This window comes from Brachionichthys hirsutus, unplaced genomic scaffold (assembly GCF_040956055.1).
Source record: "Brachionichthys hirsutus isolate HB-005 unplaced genomic scaffold, CSIRO-AGI_Bhir_v1 contig_202, whole genome shotgun sequence".
NCBI lineage: Eukaryota > Metazoa > Chordata > Actinopteri > Lophiiformes > Brachionichthyidae > Brachionichthys > Brachionichthys hirsutus.
In genome coordinates this window covers 204917-227088 of record NW_027180319.1, presented here as the reverse complement: position 1 = coordinate 227088, position 22172 = coordinate 204917, and the positions used below count along the sequence as shown (strand labels likewise).

General features: G+C 43.1%; 1 protein-coding gene across 1 annotated transcript; it reads right to left on the bottom strand.

The window, feature by feature from the left end:
- Positions 1-1258: 1258 nt before the first annotated feature.
- LOC137912608 (A-kinase anchor protein 13-like) lies at positions 1259-21638 on the bottom strand. The gene is made up of 7 exons (XM_068756745.1): positions 21606-21638; positions 14514-14664; positions 12068-12231; positions 11449-11620; positions 5005-5188; positions 3587-3782; positions 1259-3358 (listed from the first exon to the last, which is right to left on the bottom strand). The coding sequence occupies exons 1-7, from the start codon at positions 21636-21638 to the stop codon at positions 1259-1261; spliced, it is 3000 nt and encodes a 999-aa protein (XP_068612846.1).
- Positions 21639-22172: the final 534 nt, after the last annotated feature.

The following is a 22172-nucleotide window of genomic DNA, read 5'->3' as shown; positions in this document are numbered from 1 at the left end:
AGGAATAAATAGCTGGCATTTTAAGTGAAAAACATCTGTCAACCATCGCTGCAGGATGTATCACTCTTTGATTGGAAAAACAGAAGCCAAATCATCCCATTGATGATAAAATTATCTTGGCTGCATGACAGACGTCTCTCTTGGGTTGGTTATGTAACACAATACTACTTAATGGATGCTAAAAAATGTAAAAAAGAACCTCGCCTGCCTTTGTGTTTTTTAAACATCCTCTAGAATCGAGACTGACTAGGCCCCCTCTTTATTCCAGACCCATGAAACAACAGAAATTTTGATTGTGCATGATGTGAAGTGCTGCTCAGCTGTAAATATATCCCCTGGTTCGTAATGACACCCCACGCTCTGCGCGACGCACAGCACCAGCCTCGCCCTTAACCTCTCTTTTTTGGACTTCAGTCTAGAGCAATTATTCCTGATGAGTGAAAACTACCAACAGAGGAGTGCCAGAATTTTACTTGCCGCTCCATGCCGACAACAACAAGTTTGTGGGTGTTTGCATTAGAGAAGCCTTCGGGGTGTGCATCCGGGACTGTACATGCATGCATGAGCCCGAGTCTAAAAGAACAAGTATATAATAATGATAAGAAGTGTTGTCAGTCTACATATAGAATAAAGTATTAAAGATAAAATGTATCTATCACAAATCAGCTCAGTATCTCCATTAATGCATCATTTATGTCAAAGTGCAAGATGGCATCGCATCATAAACTGATGTCAGTTAATGTTACATGTTAGATAATTACATGCCAGAAATTAAAGACAACCGAGTACAATAAGATACAACTAACAGGCAGCAGGAGCTGCAGCTTAGGAAACACTGTACATGGAAATGGAGTAAAATAACCGGAAAAACACATTTACAAAAGCCACAACGCAACGGAAGCGTCTACAGAGGACTTCATTCAGTTTCATTTATTGTTTTAACAAAAATAGCTGGCATGAAAGTGTTAGCCTCGGTCAGCCATCATTAAAAAAAAAAAAACATGGCTAGCCGACTAACATAAAACAATCTGTAGCTGCCAAAACCATTGGACAATGAGCAAAAGGTTCTACTAGCAGGTTATGCTAAGGCAAATGTTTATATCTGATGTAAAAGTTATTTAGGAATTATAACTTTAGCTGGTTTAGAATATTATTTTTAAATTTATTTGGATAAATTTAATTTAAGAAAAGGGTCGAACACTTTTGAGTTTGAGAAACTAGCATACATCTGAAACCTGACAGTGAAATAAAGCAACGTTCACCCACCTGGAGTTGCACTTTGTGAGACTGCATCGACAGTTTTGGGAAATTCAGTCTCCTTCGGAAAAGGCGGTTCCCTGGAAGCTTCGGCGTTTGGAAAAGGCAACTTCGCTTTAGCGTCTTCGCCGTCTGCGTCTGCAGCGCCACTGTGTGACGGCGAGGCATCAGCAGGAGGCTCCGAGCGTGTTAAACCCTCCTCAGGGGGCTTTTCATCTCCCGTCCTCCCAGACCCGTCCGGCTTGGGTTGTAGCGCCGACCGGAAACCTCCACTGTCCTCAGCGGCACGTTCTTCACTGGTGTCCGTTGACTGATCGTCTTGTTGACCCAAGTCCATCACTTCACCTTCTCCTACAACAGGAGGGTAGGGTTCAGATAAATCCTGACAGGTGATGTCTGGTACCAAATGCTGAATGCCCGCATTTGGTTCAGAGATGGTGGTCTCTCCTAATCCTCTGTTCTCTGACGAGGCAGATAGCAGATCCTCTGTAGGAGGTCCTGGCACAAGATCTTCTCCCGTGTCTTTCACAGCATCCGTTGTCTCACGGTCGGGTGACAGTTGTTCTTCAGGATCAACGCCAGCTTCGCCGCGCTCTGTCGCTGTCAGTGCATGCACAGTACCCAGTTCCAAGGGGATCCCTGTATCAGTTAATGAATGTTCACCATTGTCACCAGGGTGCGAACCATGCGAGTCCTCCATCTTCATGTCTGTTGAGATCACTTCCTCCGTGTCCATTTTGGGAAATTCACAATCCCCCGTGTTCGCATTGTCCCGAGTGGGGTGGAATATTTCTGTTGTGGAGCTTCCAACAGACTTGAAACTGCCATCATCATCATCATCATCATCACTGGAAGCACCATGGTTCAACGCTGAATCCTGATCAGCAGGTCCGTTACTGGAGCCGGGAATCATTTCAGGTGAAGTGTCCGTCTGAACGTCTTCCGTGGAGTCGCCAGCGGCCCGACAGGCCACTGCATCGTCAGGTTCGGCCAAAGGAAGCGGATCTGTGTGCTCGACACGGCATGCAGAAAGCCCAGCTATGTCTTTAACACTGGCTGCTTCAGTCCACTTCCCTGAATGACGCCCAGTTTGTGGGGCCACGCCCCGCTGCCGTTCCGTCGTGTAATCCCCAACAGCTGTTTCCTGGTTTTGTTCTAGGCTGTTTACATCTGGTGGAGGTTCCCCCTTGTGGAGCTCTTCCATCAAGATACACGGACCGGCAGATGCCGGCCCCTCCATGACATCATCGCAGTCTATCAACGACGGGTTGGAGGGGTCCCCTGGGGATGACGCAAGGTCTGTTAACCCTTCACTGTCTGCCCTGTCCTCGTGTAAAGACAGGCTGCTACGGTGTTCCCCACCCATCTGAATGTCTTCTCTTCCGTCATCCTCTCCTTCCTGGCAGCTCTCATTCATTTCAGAATCAGAACTCGATGATGACGAGGACTGACCCATGACTGATGCTTCTGTGTTTCCACTCGCCGTTGTCAGATCTATGGTCTCGGAGGTGGCCTCCTCCTTACCAGCTGTGACGTCCTCGGTTTCCGGCTCCGATGCCTCTTTTCCCTTTGTGTCCTGTTCCTCCTGGATCACAGCCTCTCCTTTATCAGTGTCCGCTGCCTGTTTACTGCAGCCTGCCGGTGTCACGATTCCCACAGTGAAGCTCTCCCCGTCTGCCTTATTCTGTGCTCCGTCACTCCTGTCACACAAACTCAAAGCCTGGGTGGAAAAAGACTGCTCCCTTTCCTCCTCCTCCATTTGGCAGTAATCTCTCCCAGTGTTTGAACTGAGACACGCCCAGTGCTCCGGGGGACCGACGCCATGCTCCTGGGGACGTACCTCTGTCTTTGGTGCGCTCACAAACAAACTCCAGTCTCTCTCAGTGTTCCACGTCTCACTATGTCCACAAACAACACTGCTGCTGCCGCTTGCCCCTGACCAGTCTTCCACACAGCGCTCTCCTGTCGCTGTATCCAGGTACCGCAACTCTCGATCAGGTAGACGTCGTTGGCCACGACACGTCAGCTCCGTGTCTATGCCATCACAGCATTCAACAGCCGTGTGCAGGGACTCGAACGGCAGCTCCAGAACAGAAACTCCCTTCAGAACGTAGAAAAGGAGAGCGATGGTTAGCTTTCCCTTCATGGAAACCAACGCAGTTCTTTCTTATCATTCGTCACATGCGATTGCTAAAGGTGTTACAGGGCAAAGTAAGTTTGAAGGTGAAAGACGCGAGGGCAATGAAAAGACAAACAATTGTGAACAATGTCCGGCAGCAGTACTAAAACAAGCAGTAATGTGGTGAAAGGGCAGGGTCGTGTGACTCACCTTGGCGTGGAGATGGCATATCAAGTGTAGCAGCTGCTCCACGCTCCTCTGCAGGGTCGGAGGGACGCGAGCGGGGTGGACGCTCACCGTCAGCGTGTGTGTGTTCAGCCTGGGGAGGTGGCAAACTAGCCGGGCTTCCGTAGAGAGCAGCCGGGCAGCCTCGGCTCCTCGGTCAGTCTCGGTGTCTGCTTCCGCCCTGCCATGAAGTGAATACTAAGATCATCCAAACATTTCTGTAGAGCAATAAGACACTGCAGAACTGCATTCAAGAAAAGGTGATGTCAGCGGATCCACGCTCCTCCTAATAATCCATGTGTGTTTCTCTTTAACCCAAGTGGGAAACGCTGTGGTTGTTAGTCTATTTGGACATCTCGGGTAATCAAGCAGCCTTATTGTGAGCGTGTCTGATGAGAAAGCGGCTAGTGAAAGTTAAAAAGTTCCAGACATTGCGGGACACGTTGCGGTTTGTTTGTGGTAAAAATCCTTTTGACAAGCTTCCTGAGAATCCCTGAAGTAAGTGTTGATGGTAAGGTGTGTGTGGTGTTGTTCTTAAAGATAGTGCTGCAAAGAGGAGACTCCTCCCACTCTGACACATCGGTTTGCCTAATCCTGGGTGGACTGCTTTAACTGGGAGGCCCGACAGTGATGTCACCAGCCAGGCTGCAAGTGATTTCACTTTTCCTGAAGAAAATGTAATTACAACACACAAACAGGGGAGCTGTGGAGCAACTCAAAGGCTTCATTGGTAATGAGCAACATGAATAAGGTAGTCGTCTTTCAGCTTGCGCTATTGTCATTGTTAGTTACTTGATAACTATTAGAAATGAAGCGTTTAGAATGAAGAAGAGAGGCCGGTTTCACTCCAAGTCACGCCTGAGTCTGTACTTTTCCCAGCTGCCAACAGAACAGAGACACGCGTGTGGATTTGTGTTATTGAGACTTTTGTCATTTCAGGAGACACAAAAGTTGTAACCAAGACTTTGGCGCTGCAGATAGTTTCCCCATCTCTCTGAATACTGTCGGAACAATCCTGGTAACCCACAACATCTCAGTCCATCCCCAACTACGCTGCAGCAGCTAAAACTGCTCAGGTTGTGCGGCTTGTGCTTCTTGGATAATATTGATCTATGAAGACAACACACAAATAACGCTGCCCTACAGGCCCAGGAGAAACCACATTTGCCGTACTGAGATTGAGAGAACAGAGATATATATTGATTACCTCCACCAAGGAGGTCATGTTTTTAACAGCGTTTGTGTTTTTATCTGTCTGATTGTTAGCAGGATTATGGAAAAACTGCTGGATGGATCTTAATGAAAAAACATCTGAAGATGAGTCTCGGTCTAACTTAGATCCCATTAAATTTTCAGAGTGATCCGGATACCCGTCAGCCGTTGACTGTTGTTGCAAGACGTGCTCTGTGAGGAGCTCTTGAAGTCGTCCGTGTCCTCGTAGCGCGGCGATGGTGGAAGGGGTGTGGCCTTCTCTGTTGGGCAATCGCAGCGCGTTTCTCGCTCCGGACTGCCTCAGTAGAAACTGCGTAACCCGAAAGAGACCTCGACGTGCTGAGAAATGTAGCAGAGTCTCTTGAGGATTCGGATCTGAGGAAATGACAGTGGACAATAAATAGAAAAACAAATGCAAGGGTAAAATAATAAACGATAAACAAACACAGAACCAGAGAATACAGATTTTATATTTATAGCACTTTATATATATATATATATATATATATCGTGCTTCACCCCTTCACATATTTTATACAGTAGTAATAGAGGTTACAATGTGAGGTGGCCACTTGCACACGATCACTCAAACACCAGTGTAACAACCATTGGGAGGAAGTGGGGTTCACTATCTTCCAGTGTCAGTATCTCAGTGTGTGGACAGAGGGATTGAACAGCTGATATGTGGACGACCCCCCCCCCCAATGCACCTCCTGATCCACTGCCGCCCAGAGGACTGCAAGGACTGCAGTATTCCAGGCAGCTTGGCAACGCCACAGTGCTGTCTAATGAAACCAGTATAGGAGTCACAGCGACCCAATAAATAACGCAGACCTTCATACATTTAATGACTGATGAAACTGTCGCTTATCGCTGCGCTGGTCTTCATCAATGACTGAAAAAAGATTTCGAAATGTACTGGAATTGTTTTGGCTTCAGGTCAACATGCCAACTGGCAGTACTATTTAGTGCCTTAGGGCCATGCACAGAATTACAGAGAATTATGTGACGCTTGTAAAACTGGGTTGCCATTGAACTGCTTGTATTCCAGTCCGCGTTTAGCCAGTAACGGGTTCAAACAGGAGAAGCAAAAGGCCTGGACAGAAGCGGACCGCTCAAAGAAATCCTCCCACCGGTTAACACGTATCATGGTCTGTTATGCAAGAGGCATCTTCAGAAGTGTGTCGTTCACAAGAAAGGATGGGGCGATGAAAAGCATGATAGTACAGATGACGTTTCTGCAATGGAGCACTTGCAGAACAAACACAAGTACGTTCTGTTCTTAGTTCTGTTCGTTGTAGACTTTGCTCGAACTTTTTTGGGATTGGATTGGAAGCGGTGAGCAGCTACAAGAGCTTTTAATGCCAGTTCATTATTTGTTCCATACATCAATAGAAAAATCGAATATAATTGAACAATAAAACCCTCCTCTTGACACATCCACAAAGACAAGGAGATAATGGACACATTCATTTAGGAAGGCCCCATATTACAGCCAGCAAGAGCCGCCGTTATTGTCGAGAAATTCATATCACAAGCTTAATCTATGAAATTAAACCATTCTCCAGTTTCAATGGGGAACATTAATGGATGGAATGTACAGTTAACCAGTTATTTTATCAATAGCTTTTACTGTCTGGGTACTGGTTAATTTATTGTCACTTTAACATTTGTTCAGAGATAAATGAAATAAAAAGCGAAACACAGAGGCAATTGTGGAGAAATAAAAAGCCTTAATGGGTTAAAAAAAAATATATTATTGTTGCGGTGAAACATCCCCACCTCTGAACCCAAGTGTGTTTGCATGCAGAGTAAATAAACTGAACACAGAGTACTCGGGTTTATCAAATCAGCTGGTCTGTATGCATTTCTAACAGAAACCACAGGCTCGGGAGAGATAAATGTCTGTACTATTGCCGAGTGTGGATTCTTTAGACAGATCGTTCCTTCACCCTCCTCAGACAGATTGTGTTTTATTCTTCATCTTTCATTTGAATGGAGGTTTTCTTCATCAAATCAGACATTTATCTGAGCAAACAGGAGAAATGCATGATCTTTCAGTTTGACACAGATGAGCAGTTCTGTGTCGAAACTCGACTGGGATTTATCGTAGGACTTTTAAACTGTGCCGGGCTAAGCGACATAAAGCATATCGCCCCAATATAAAACATGCTGGTTTAAAATGCTGGTTGCGTTTGCTGATGAGAGGCTTCATTCCATTTACCAACATGCGCTGACGGATTTCAACCTAATTGCCGTATTTATCGCTCTGCCTGGTCGAGCTGGATTAGACGAGAATGACAGGCGCCAACAGCAGCAGGGAATTTTGGATTTGGTGGCAATTCCCTAAAACTGGCTGCCGCACCATCCATGACTTTGTTGTACTTTGACCTGAGAGTGTCATCCAGTTAGACGCTGCTACTTGCTGCATGCTGCTTCCTGTGGACCTGCACCTTGGCAGAGACATGACAGGAAGCTGGCTGGCTTCGCTAGCTGTGCATCATCAATTGGTTTCCGCCAAGCTTTAAACATATTTTCATTGTCAATGAATTTGTCAATATTTTGCTTTACTCTTCGCAAAAGAGCACAACCCACGTTCACTAATATTTATATGAAATTCACTCCAAATTAAATTGGGACACACAACCATGAAAAAAGTAAATGAATACTGTGGTAAATCACCAGTAATTATATCATCAGGCACACACAGACCACCTCATTTGCCTCATTTAACTGCCTTAAAGACATGACTGGTCCTTTATGTTTATACTAGTTAATGGTGGAGATCATGGAGTTACTACCTGGACACTAAATAGTACTACTGATACATTTACAAGGATTTACTCACTCCTCAACACCAACACATAATTAGGTGTTATAATCTTCTGAGTTGCACAGTTCCAGGTTCTAATGTCCCCTAATGTGTGGTGGCTACGGTGAGATCAGGGGACGGCTGCGTGTCCACGGCGCAAAGATGACAGATGAAACATCATTACCTCCACCCATAGTCTGCTGCCATCCATCATCATCCAAACCCGAGCAGCAGCCCTCCTGCCTTCCCACAGTTATTCTATTCCAAGTGTCTTGTGTTGAAGCAGTGACACATTTCAAAGCAGAGTTTATTAGAGCACACATCACTCACCACAGCAGTAAGACGCCTTCAAAATGTACAACATGACAACCGGCTATTATGCGAAGGGCTGCGTGCGTGTATGTGTGTACGCACGTGTGCGTAAGCCTAAAAAGTTGTTACTCTCTTCACGACACCAAGAAACAGATTTGATCTAATCAGAAGGGAAGTCATTAGCGCAAATCTGATGTGATGACTTTTCTTTTCAGGCTCCAAACCAATAATGAATAAAACATTATGAGGAGTGTCTGGACTTTCAATTTCCACTCCACACTTACTGAGTCTCAATTTTAGTCAGACATCCCACTGGCTCTGCTGGTTTGTTCTAATATCCAAGTCCAAGTTAAATCATAATCCATCATCTTATCAATAGCCACAGGCAGGGGCCGCGCTATAGCTCCTTCCAGCAGTAAGCGATTACCATGTTTATCATCCTCACCATCAACTCCTTTAAATTTAAGTGATGAAAGTCCTCACAGTCAATGGCTGTAGACAATTGTCACTTTAATTTTAATAAAAACTTGTCGGTTTGTTTACACAGCTCGATTTCTCACAACCCAAACTGCTTCTTGGCTGAGCTGCAGCACAGAGACAACACCGATACCCGCCAGATGAATGCCATATAGGGGCCGGATCCGCCTTCTCCAAGTCTAACCGACCGATGAAAGACCACGTTGGCATCAGCCTCATGTATAGAGAGAAATAGGGCCCCTTTCATGAAGCTTAATAGAAGATTGAGAAAATCTACCAGACAGTCGTTTATTAGGTACGAATGCAATACCAAGTATACTTTAAAGCCACTGACAGAGGTTTATTATCGAGCTACTGATAGCAAGTTATATTTTGTACTTTTACTGCATATTATCTCATTACTTGATATTAATCGACTGCTTTGCAATTTAACGTCAAACATCCTTTCACTGTGACGCAGAGAATAAGAATCATTCATCTTCTTAATCGTAATCGTCTCGTCTGCAGTCACATATCCGGCCTGCGGGCCACAGCTCTGCTGGAGCCTATCCCAGCTGGCTACAGGCGAGAGATGGGGCACAGCCCGGATGAGACGCCAGCTCATCCATGGTGTACCACGCTAATCGACCACTCACAGAGTTACACCGACAGACACCCAGGTTGCATGTTTTTGGTGGTGGGAACCCAGACACAGGCAGATCACACAAACTCCACACAGAAAAGCTCCAGGGTGGACTCAACTGCATCTCCATCACAGCTGGAGCTTTGATTTGCAGTGATACTTCTGAGGATACGTGTGTTAGCTGCAGCCTAAACTTAGTCACAGAATGCAACCGTTTGGTTTTTGCATGCAGCCAAACAGCGATCAAATCACACTGATGAAGATCAAATGTAGCCGGCCTGTTGAACAGACGCCCAGTGTTAAATCTACAAATGTTCTGACCTGGCAGACACGCAGGAGGCAACCCATAACTTATATCTGACATAAATGAGACAGAACGCAGCCCCTGTCGTTGCACAGTCAGCGTTGTTTATTAGAGTCAGCTGTCAGGATGCAGTCTGCAGCGTAGCTAAAATAAACGGATTAAAGTAATGATAACACAGGCTTACAAAGCTTGTGTATCACATCTACACTTACCGGTACTCTGCATTCCCTTTCAATATAAACACTGCATGACGCATGTTAATTTACTGTCTCTGGATCGCTCTCTGTCTTTCTTTTAAAACAAGTAGATTTAAAACTTTTAATGCTTCAATAAGAATTAACATAATGAGGATTATTATTTCCTGTTCAGTGCACTGTGAGTAAAATGAACATCTACCTTAGTTCCCGTTTACAATCATTGACTTAAGATAGTATACCAGTATAAATGATAGTCTGGATCCCCGCAGCAGCTGCAGCTGCAAATCCTTCACAATGCATCTAAAGATTCCCCTCAAATAGAGGGGATTTAAGACATGCCTTTGACCGTTGGTGATATATTTAAACTATTTAGTAAATCACAAACAAGATTGATCATTAAATCAACAGAGAAAATAAAGGAAGATGAAGCTACGTTGCTACGTAGGAGTATTTTCATTCTGGGAGAAGCTTCTGCTTATGTGCGCTGAATTCTGAGTGATTCATGTTGTTTGCATAAGAAAAAGTAGATCCCACAGTGGAAAAGTCTGCTATGAGCTAATTGTAGGTTGTAGGTGGAAGGAGAAAGGCCACAGTAGCCGCAGAGACATCTCACTTCTAAACCTGCCCATACAATTGCAATGTGTCTAGAAGATGTCACCTCGAAGCACGTTTGCTTAGAAATCAGTTTGCTAAAGTGTTGGAAATGCAACTCACAGGACTGGGCTATGCTCCAACAACAAACTAAGACTTTGGGGTTAAAAAATATTGGAGCGAGAAACGTCATCCAGTGAAGTCAATTCTCTTTTCATAAACCTCTATTAAATGCTCATGTTTCAATAATATTCAGAGAAGTTTGCTGACAAAGGACTAATCGGTCGTTTCAGAGAGAGATCTAATTACAATGAACAAATCATTATTTTTATCGTATGCAAGCAAGTATTTCCAGTCGATTTTAGTTGCCTAACTTTCTTCACACAGCACTTTCACATTCCGATTGTGAACATCAGACAAAATTAGTGCAACCCCTACTGTCTGTAAAGCATCAATAAAACAGAATGTAATGATGCAAGTCATTAAGAAGAGTTTTTAAAAAATAGAGAAGCTTTTAAATGTCCAATCTGATCAACATCACTGTTTGTCATCAATACAAGTATATAATATAAGAAGCGATACGGACTTCTCCTGGTGCCAGCTCATCTTGGAAAACTGTCCTCAGAACTGATAGGTCTGCATTTCAAATGGTTTCAGAAGTCATTGATATTGTGTCTTCTGTCAATGTCCCCGTCTCCACCTTTCAGCAAAGTGTTGCAGGCAGCAAATACAGATCTAACATTTATCAAACAGGGAATTCTATCAGTTTCAAACATCCAATATCTTCCTTCCGTATTCAGGTAAAAAATGATTTGCGAACCACATTCACATCCCATTTAGTGACATTTTACAAAAACTTCAGAACTTTTATTTCAACAGGGTCTGTAATGTTTTTCTAACGCCCATGTCATGAAGTATTATGGATTGGTCCTTTGAGACTGAGTAACTTCACACGAACAACCTCCATCTGTCAGAGGGCGTGTCTGCTGACTGTGATTAACCCACACGTCAGTATAAATAGTGCTCAGTTCCTCTCTGTCACTATCGTGAGTAGTAGTGGTGGCAGCACTTGAGGGCGTGTCACATAAATCAGCCGTTAGACTTGTCTATAGAGTTAGAAATCAGTTGCATTATACTAAGAGATTGATCTCCCGGGATTCAATGACATGTGGCCGACACTGAAAGATAAGACACAAAAAGCACATGCATGCAAATCATTACGCTGCATATTTTTAGACATGCCGTCTAATTCTGGGACATTTTATCATGCGAGGATATCACAAGTTGAGATGAGACCATGCCGCTGGCCTGCAGGCTCACCAGTGCTGCTGCTCAGCTTTCTCCCCAGTAAGCTCCATCCCGGTGGCAGCACAAGGTGGTGAAGGGCAAGCGCCAGGCTCTCGTCCAGACGTTCGCACTCCTGCACAGGGATCCGACACTCATCGAGCAGCAGGGCCCCATCGAGGCCGTCAGCCCGTCCGGCTGTGCTTACCTGAGCGGAGGAAGGTCGGAAAGAGGAATTTTTACAGGAGGAGCCAAGGCTTTGTCGCTTTGAGAGGCTCAGCATAAGAGTGTAGACTAAAACTTATGATGTACATGGAGGAAGACAAACATGCTATACTGAACTCCATTTGTGCCTGTGCTGGGTTGGTGAACACAAATTATATTCAGGCTAGAAAAGTTAGAAAAATATTCTATTAAAAAACGTGAAGGGCTTCAGACAGCTATATCACCTTGTCCTTTTTCTTGGCATAGCAACTTTTAAATTAAACGTCTAGGGGATGATAAGTTATGACTAGGAGACTTCAAGCCTGATCAGAGAAAACACAACAACATTATTTCTGTCTCGCTGTCACTGTTCCTCTTTTCCTGTGACACGCCTCAGATTATGTGCTTTGTGTCATGTTTGCATATGAAAATGTCTGGATCTGTTGCTTACCAAGAACTGAGCCATGTCAAAGGCCAAATCCTGAACAAAGTTGAATTGATGCTCAGCCAATGGAACCACATGACCCAGACAGGGCGATGGGTCCTGGGGGGCCTCGAGGACACCTCGGCTGACTGAACACAAGGTGACTAGCGCCACCTCACAGCAGTCATGAGCTGCAAGACGACAAAAGGAGAGACACAGAGAGAAGAAGAAAGGAGCAATAATGTATTTTACTGCCATTTTAAAATAAAAAAACAGAAGGACTAATTGAATAGATTCTACATCTGTCTGTGTATATGACTGAAAGTTGTACGTGTTGAGTGATGCGGCACACAGAGGATCTTAGTCACGTCAACATCCGGAAAGCTCAAGATTTATCCAGTATTTTCGTTTTCGCTCATTCTTCCTTCATTAACATCTATTAAACAAACTACCAGACACATTTTGATTAAACATAGAGGGCAGTAAGGAATGGCCCTTTTTTGGGGGGGGAGTGGAACAGATACAGAATATTCTCCTTCTCACATATTGCCAGATTGGACTTTTGGACCTTTTGTCAATTACACACCACTTACCTGACATATTACTGTGAACCATTACAGAAAGTGAGACAGTCGGGGATCTGCCATGGAAGAAATAACCACATTTTGGACTGGATAAATAAGCAAGTTTGGAAAAAAGGGAGGGAACCATGAAACGCGTTGGCTTCATTCAGTATCATGAGTCGCGGTTTTACAACTCCACTTCTTAAGTGACGCTGCAAACAGGCAAAAGACACAAACAACCCAATGCCAGAAAAAAGATGACCTCCTTATTGGAGGTGATTAATATCAATAAACATGATTGGTATTTTATTGTGGCACTTTTCAGTTCCCCTCTTTACCATTTATTCAGCACAGATCAAATTTAACCAGACAAAGAACAAATACAATTTCAGTCGTCATAGCAATAGCAATGTCCAACAACAACTGTGGTAAACAAACATGGCCGGTGTGGAAACGCAGCAGGGAAAGAAAGTGCTGCATGGCTGCCCTGCTAATGTCTGAAGTCCTGACAGCTCTGCTTCTAGTTTACAGGATATTACAGCCTTCAGCTTCAATTTATTCCATCCCCAAATGCCAAGTCATGCACCACAAATTCAGGACTCTTCATTTTATTCTCCTAAAAAGAAATCAACAGGAGCGCCCTCTGTATCTGGAATAATAATCGCTTTAATGTTCTGTGTCAGTGTAATTTGTTGCTACAAACCGTCAGCTGTTGTCTCGGTAACTCCATCTAAACTTCGAGGTTCAATTTCCTCGCTCAAGGGAAAGGATGCATGATAGACTCGGCACATAATTTGAATCTGGTTATGTAACATTTGTAATACTGGTGGTAACAACCCTAAATGATCATTTCTGCTTACTTGACAGAAAGAACTGAAGATGCTTTTATTATGCGGAGGGAACAACTGATGAGAAACTTTTATTATGTGGCTCAGCAAATGTGTACATTATGAAAAGCATTGACTTTCTGCATCTGCCGGTGGACCATCACGATAAGAGTAGACAATCTCTGAAATTGGGGGGGAATCAGAGCAAATATTATTGGTACCAGCAATCTGCTAAAATGAGTTGGAAAATATATCCCCAGTATAAAATCCAGTGGTGTGCATCCGTACTCAAGGACACCACAATTCAAGTCAAAGTAGTGATTTAGTGCATCTGCAGCCGTTTTCCCCATGCAGGCCATCTGAGAACGCGATCCCACGACCTTGGTCACAGGACCAGGCCTTCGGTGTTCTGTTCTGATTGGACGCAGCAGTGAAGCAGAGCTAATCCGTTAGTGGAGAGTGACACCGAGACAACAACATAATTCAGTTTAATATGTTTCGCCTTATTATTTTTTCCTGTCTGGAACTCTTGAGGAACACGGTGACATCAGCAACATCTATTATCGTCCATTCAATTCATATTATTCGCATGTTTCCAATCACAAATCATCTTATATGCAGCTTAAACAATCAATTCTTTGCAAAGTGACCTCTGAATCTTTGGCATGCTTCCAGTGTGTTGCAAGAACAGAATACATTCATCTACCTTCTTTAATTAATGAAAACGTTTGACATTTTGGCAGGCTTTAGCACCTCTTAATAATAACTCAACTTATTAAGTTACTTGTACTATTATCGTGGGAAATAGCATATATGGGCTATGGAGGATTAACCAATACATTCACTATTTAACTGTTTTAACTCTTAGTAACTATGTATTAATGATCTTCTGTATTATCGTATACTTTTTAAGAGTTGCATTCTGACCTTTGAATGTCTACCATAGTTTGTATTATTATTTATTTATTTTTAAATATAATTTTTCTTTAGCCTATATTAAATACTGAAGGTGGAGCTGCATGCCCACAGGTCGACAACAGAGAAGAGGGAAACTGCGAGGCATCCGTGGGCAGGTTGGCTTACCAGGACACAGTGCATACAAGGTGTCATGACTGCTCCTCAGGGTGCTGGTCAGGTGTCTCTGTGTGCTGCCAGCAAACAGCAGGAAATAGTCAACGCCCTCCTCATCAGCAAGTTCTTCATCGGCAAGCTGCACCGTGATAACGCACTGCCCCTGCAGGGACAAACGGCAGTTACAGAAAGCTTGCATACATTTCATCTTTGGAAGGAAAAAAAATAGAAACAATTAAATGACTGATTGTAAATCAGTCAGCTGTATAGCGCAGCATTCCTCTCAATATGTAGCTGATGAAAATTTGAACCCTTGCAGTTACAACAGCATCACTGGAATCAAGTCTACTAAAAAGGTGGATATGTAAATGAAGGTAATTTTCTCAAGGCACATTGCTTTGTTCACAGTTGATGCATTTTGTGCATGTTGGTTGATTCAAAGTGAGGCAAATAGTTCCAAGTCAATGTGTAGGTGAGTTTAGATGACGAGATGTCTGGATGCAACGTATAGTAATTCACACTTTCTTGTGAGGGATGCTTGTATCTACCGAGACTATCCTACACAGCTCTGAACAGGAATGCTTCCCTGCAACACCGCCTGCAAAATGTAGGCATTAGGTTGTCAATCTCGGACTCGAGTACTTCTTATCTAACTCTTCGTCTCTAGCCGATTGAAAAAGAAATAAATAGCATGATAATAAAAAAGAAAATGTGCTTGCTTATATCTCCTGTTGAAAAATCAGGATCACGAAGTCTAATCATAGCTCGTCAATGAGCCACGACTAGACTTCGTCAATCGAACAGATTGGCTATATAAATCCAAAAAACAGGGCACAAGAGTAATCCATGGTGTGGAGCGTGCACGTCTTCGCAGCACTGCACTCGTTAACATCAATTACACTAATCCCTCTGAGATAATATGATAATGATTTATTGACGTCGAAATGCTGCACATCACATCATTAGCAAACGGGGAAAGTAGACAGCAGGCAGAGCTCGACTACAGAGAAGCAGCTTGATTTTATGGCAAATCGGTACAGGAGCTCCATGTTCAGAGTGCAGGGGGTGAAAACAGTTTGAGAAAAGCAGGCAACATGGCTGAATAGCAGTACTTTGGGTTTTTTCAGCAGCCTTGGATCATCTTGAATTGCTGAAACAGCTGAAGAGCCTTGATTTTGAAATAATCTAACCTTTCATTGTTTTCTCACTCTTAGTCTAAAGCTTCTTTATTTCCTTGTCTCCTAGCTGCACAGCACAACAGTTGATGGCACGGACAGATTTTTTCCATGCAGCTTTAACTTTACTCCGTTACCGTAGTATTTTATGCGTAGAGTAGACAAAAGACGCACATTTTCGACTTTCATTTTAAAATAACTTGTGTGAAAAGCAGATCATTAGTTACAAAAATGTCAACCGGGAACATGGGCGACCCTCTGCTGGAAGAGAGAGGGCGTTTTTTTATGAGCCGCACTTTAGCATTTATTTAAAGTGCTGTACAAAAATTAGTAATAGAATGAGAAACGGGGGTATTTCTATGTAGGTTTATACACACTGCAAAAGAATGAGTTTAGCAAGAGTTAATGATAGATTTGTGATTGGAGTATCAAAGTTAACTTAAGATTTAATATAATTTTTCCACTATTTTACTTGCTAGATAATTGCTATGTGAAAGAGATAAGATATTCCAACACAAGCATGCATAGTTAATGGTGCATTCTGCTCTCTCTCTCTCTCTCTAATGTGACAAATGGCGATGTGGTGGCTGAAGCGTTGGGAGGATAATGTGGTGTCATCCGAGGACAGACTGAGGAGGAGGAGGAGAAGCAGCAAAAAATAGGGATATTGTTCAAAATGCGCTGTTTTCCATTGTGGGATTGCAGCTTGGTGACACCGAGGAGGCATAATGGGACATTTCATCCTACTTAATCTGACCAGCGAGGCACTCTTTTCACTTGCCCAGTTAAATAATGAGCAGTCTGATATGGCAGCCGGCAAAAGCTGGTGTCAAAAAGAGCTTAACAGTCAAGGTTAAAGGCGTTTCCTCCTTTGCTTGTGAAGCTGTAGCCTCAGGCCCTTCCATGTGGGGGGGATCAGCAGGTTGACAGCAGCAAGGCAAACCAGCAGCCGTTTGGCAATTCTGCTGCAGAGCAATGCAAAAGGGGAAAACATGTTCAAAGGCCACCACATCGCCCAGAGGCCACAGGACAGGAAACAGCCTGCAGTGAGCGTCTGACAGACATGACTAAATGCGTTGATTTAATGCATGAAGGATGCCGGCTTTGCCACGTTTCAGCTTTGACAGGCAAAAGAGCGACACTGAATCACACTGAAGTAAATGACTTGCATGGGAGAGGAAGCCAAGCAGACATGAGTGTTTTGATTGAGGTGAGGTTTGTTGTGGTGATGCTGAACGGAGAGGACCTTCAAACATTTGAGACATTACATCTCAACCATCAACCTGCTGCGTTTGGATCACGAGTTACATGGATGAGATGTTCTGTTCAATCTAATAGCCATTAGCAAAAAAAACATGAATTCTTTATCTGGTTTGAAAAGGGTGTGTTTTGTGAATCCTTGTCATCAATCTGAGATCAATTCACTCAAACATAGTTAGACTGAAGGGACGAATGGGAAAGAAGCTGAATAAGACCATTGTCAGTCCTGTGGAGGCAAATATTTTGGCAGAGGGGGTTGGAGAAACAAGGACGACAAACATCTGCTGGACACGGAAGGAAAAACAGCTGCATTCAAACAAGCACATGCACGAAACGTCACCGAGGCGAACAGCAACAACAGCAACAACAAAAACAAGCTACAGTTTCAAACCTGTGTGGCAGCAGTCTGTCAGCCACTTCCTACGACTTACGTAACAAAGTGACCTGCTGGGGCATTGGCCGGCTAATCATGGAGCTTCAGCGGGGAAGGGGCAACATCAACAGAACAGCGGGAGGATGTGGGCTTTAGAGAGGAAAGCTCACATCCTGGAACGGTACCGAGTTCGGTGACACATACCGTTTTGAAATCTCTCAGAACCTGTTTTTCATGGATTAAATTCAAAAATATTTAAATCGCCTGGATACTTCTTAATCACCTAACCTGGGTTTCTGACTGTAGGTTGTACAATGTGGACGTTTGCCCCACCTTAGCATGGAAGCTAATTATCAAGACACCTGATAAGGTTTGAGATGTTTTCTCCTTTACATTATCATTAATACTGTAACTGTAAAACCAATAGACCTAGGATTGTGCTTTGAGTTGTACAGATGTTCCTTTATCAAGACCAAGGCAGAGCGGTTCCTCCAAAAAGGCCGACTAGCAGCCGGTTACGTTCCGGTTTATACGCAACTCCTGTATTTAGATCCGTGATTATATGCACCTAGAATATGAAATCCATCATTTCTGCTGTAGGGAAAACAGCTGCTCTAGAACAGTCAGAATTCCCTGTTCTTTCTGATCTGAACTGCTGCCTTCACAGATCGTGCATTGTTAAAGAAATTTGAAAAAATATACCACGGATAAAATCACGCATCGCCCCTTTATCTGGAGCCATTCTAAAATTACATGGTTCCTTCCTTTTTGTGTAAAGAACCACTGAACTCTGCCAAGTAGGTTAAGTGTTATTCACAAACACAGCCAGAAAAGTGTTCCATATTAAAAAAAGAATTATTCCCCAACCAAGTTTCAGGAAAATCCATTAAGCAGTTTTTTGTAAAATCCTACAAATAGTTGAACAAATCTAGGGTGTCAAATTAAAATAACCACCACCAACAGCCCCATAAATATTAATAATCAATCATCATCATCAATCTCATTAAGAGAACACTTTATAAACCCTTGTTACAAAGTACATCACAAGGGCAAGACGAGGAAGGGCTCTCCATGTTTGAAGAAGAGGTTTATAAACCGTCTCAGTCAACTCGGCTTCCACAGGCAGGTCGTCCCGGAGCCCTGACAGCAAACACTAACCCTAACCCTTTTAGACTTCAGGCCAGCCCCTGGGAATGATAATAGGCTGCTGCCTGAGGATATCAAAGTCTACTCAGGAACTTATGTTACAGAGAGGTAGGAAATATAGTGAGGAGGGAGGCCATGTATGTGCTTGACCAAGATGCCGGTAATCGATTCTGACTGGCTATGAATAAATAAAAAAATGTAAACATAAATTTCAGCCTGGTGATCACAAAGGTCTCAAGGAAGACGTCCAAGTTGATCTGTTCTCCAATCAATGATGACCTTTGGTCATAATCTCCCCTTCTGAGTTATGGTGTTGACCAATATGCTGGAAAATTGTCGATATGATGCCAGTGATCTTTGACCCTTTAGATAAAAATCCATCAGTTACTTCCACTCGACGTGTGAACTTTTGACATAATAATAATTTTAATTTGGTTAGTTATGGCAAGAAACATGTCCTCTGGGGTCAGTGATCATGACCTTTGAGTTAGTTTAGATTTGCGTGGTAAATTCGAAGGAATTCTCTCAAGGCGTTGCTGAAATATCATTCAGTCACAGTTTCCATCATCACAACTGCTTCTATGTCTGCAGTCATGTGCCCTTTGTCAGGCATTGAGCTCCTACCTGCTCATTTAATTGGACGGCAGCCTGGAAAACGCTGCCTGTTAACAACCAAGAATGCAAAATAGCATGTTTACTCAGTCAGAACAGCCCAGATGCAGTTACTGAAAGATGACTCACTTTTTAAGAGCTGCCACAAATCATCCGCTGGTGAACAAATTAAACCCCAACACTCTCGATTATACACACATGGATAAGGTACCGCTCCAGGCGCAGGTCCAGCCTGTTAAACATTTCAATCTAGCCTGTAGCATCCCGGAAGAAAAATAAAACAAGCACCGAGCTCCCCAAAAAGGAGGGGGGGGGGGGGGGGGATAATGCAAACAACTAAGAGCGCTGCCATTTCACTTGATCCCAACAAAAAGCTCTGAAGTGAGGGGACCTTAATGTCAACCTGCAGTGTCAGCCAGGTTCATTTAGTTTAACATCATTAAGGGCCATTTGTGGTCCATTTTCTACTTCATGCCCCCAGCCACACATACACACACACCTAATTGCTCTCTGAAAATTAATGAACATTTCATTTATCACTTTAATTTGCAGCAACACAGCCCACGACCTTCAGCATCACACATGTTGGTAGCTCCCCTAGACGCATGAAACGGAACTCTTCATTTCCATCACAGTGTCTCCAAAATGCTCACCTTAAAAAGGGATCAATTACAGGTCAACCACCTCACCACAAAAATATGTCTTAATCTGAATTAATTAAAAGAATTGCGCTTTTAAATACTAAAGTCTGACGTGGACATTTTAAGAAGGTTTACACTCTACTTGAGTTCAATTTAAGATAATTTCAAAATTTGTAATTACATTGACAAAACCAGGCTACTTGTAATCAAACGGAGTTTGACCATTTTATTATTATAATTATTTATGATTCATGTGACTGATTGCTTTTTAGAGACTAGTACTGTACTGTATGAAGACAACAAGGAATATCAGCCACAAATAAAACAACCCTAATCTGGATTAATTAATTCTGAAAATCTCTGCTGGGATTAATACAGTCGCTGTCAATAACTGGATTCCATCAATTTCAATTCCGCTCTGACAACAGCTCGAGAGTTGGCCGAGCAAAATGCTCGAGCCAGCCTGGAACCGAGTGGCATCCTTTCAGCCGTGAGTTTAAAACTCCTACTGACTTGCATTAAAAAAAGAAGCTGCATCAAAATCAGTTCTTCTGCAGTGCGGGGTATCATCAGAGGATTGACCTCCGTCTATGTCAAGGTGGGACTGGTGCACCTTTATCCTGCACCTCCATTCTTAGGAATGTCATGGAGGCACAACTGCTGTCCGTCTTTTCCCTCAGAGGTAGTAACAGAGACAAATTTGACATTTTTCTAAAAGCAATGAGGAAAGGCAGGATCCTGGTGGAACGTCTCGATGATATATACTTGACCCTCAACCCAAAAATGTATTTTAATTAGGGAGACAGCAGGAGGTCCAGGAGTCCATTAAATTTATCAACCCCTTTTGTAAAAGGAAGAGTAAATTGGTTTTTTTATGTTAATCCAAAGCGCTGCTGATCTCACCTGACAGTTGTTCCTCTTTAGGGCTCCATGAATGCAGCACGTTCAAGGCAGGATGATTGCGCTATAATTGAGCCTCACCATTCAAGAAAGCATTGCTGGTAAGACATTCTTTGAATAAACTCCTTATCTGACCACGGTGTTCCCACTCATGAAAAAGAAATCATACAGTAAGGCCTGAGAAACTTATCCACCACAACCAATAGACCAGTATACCCTGTTCCTTGACAAACCCAACTTTGCAGAACAGCATGTTCTTAAACACACACACACGGTTTACATAATCAAAATAAAAAAAACACGACTTTCCTGGTCACATATCCATGCTGTTTGCGCAAGGTGCCAAGCCATTAATTATGTGCTCACCTATTATTTTGGACAAATGGCACATGCCCCAGTCAACTAGATTTGAAGCTAACAAAGAGGACAACTGCCTGCTCGTTGGGAAATCTCCAATCACGTTATTTTAATGTCACGTAACTGAGAACATAAGTTGCATCCACAATATTGACCGTCGGGATAGCTCCAACTGTTTCCCAGTTGATCTGCCTGCCTAATGCTGCTTTCCCCACTGCCCTGCCCTGCACAGCCACACACTTGTTTTTGTTTTTTTATTTTATTATACCACTTGATTAGGCCTGTTCCCAGGTCAGGCCGAGCTCTTCCAGGAAGCACACGAGGTTATCTAACTCCATATAAAGTAAAGCTAAGCGTGATAAAGGCATATCCTCCCCCAGGTACTGGGCAGCCTGTTCACACCCGCAGTTCAGCCCATTTGTTGCAGAAGAACTGGAAAATAAATATGCATGTCAGTTGTTCTTGTTTTCACACTGACGCTTTAGAAAACAACAGTAATGTACCAGTAGCTAAAAGGGCCTGACAGGGTGACTTCAGGGTTCGTCATAGTTAATGAAAGCCTTTCCTGATGGATTTGCTTATAGGTAATTAAACAGATTGCAAAATCATACTAAAATCAAATAATTGTAGAAATACTTACATAAAGTGGAGCTTGCTGTGGATTGAGTTTCATGTCCCCGGACGCTGTAAAGAGAAGAACAAGTAAGATGAAATATATTTGAAATCATATTTTTAATTGCATACAATCAAATTAAAATAGATAAAATTATTGTTAAATCAATATTAAAGACAATCGGTGGCTACTTGGGGAAGTACAGTGCGCCATAAATGCATTTAAAGTCAAGCTTTTGGTTGAGTAGAAAGAGACAATTTCCTCTCGGTAGACATTGTGGGAGAAACCGTAGAAACTCGCTCGCTCGCTTTACGGTATGTCATTAAAAACATCGTAAAGCCGAACAGTCGCAAGTCGCAGAGGTTGTGGGTCGACGACTACCTGTATTCAAACATCAAGCCCTCTGAGACAGGATGACACCTAATAACTTCAACCAAATGCAGTTTAGAATAACATTTGAATCCAAAATCACATTAAAATTATGTGGATCGTCCCGATTCCAGCGATGGCTGCATGGGATCGTTTCTGTGCCGCCAAACCTTTCCATTAACTTCAGTGCATTGCTGTCCAAAAGCTACAAATGATTGAAAATGC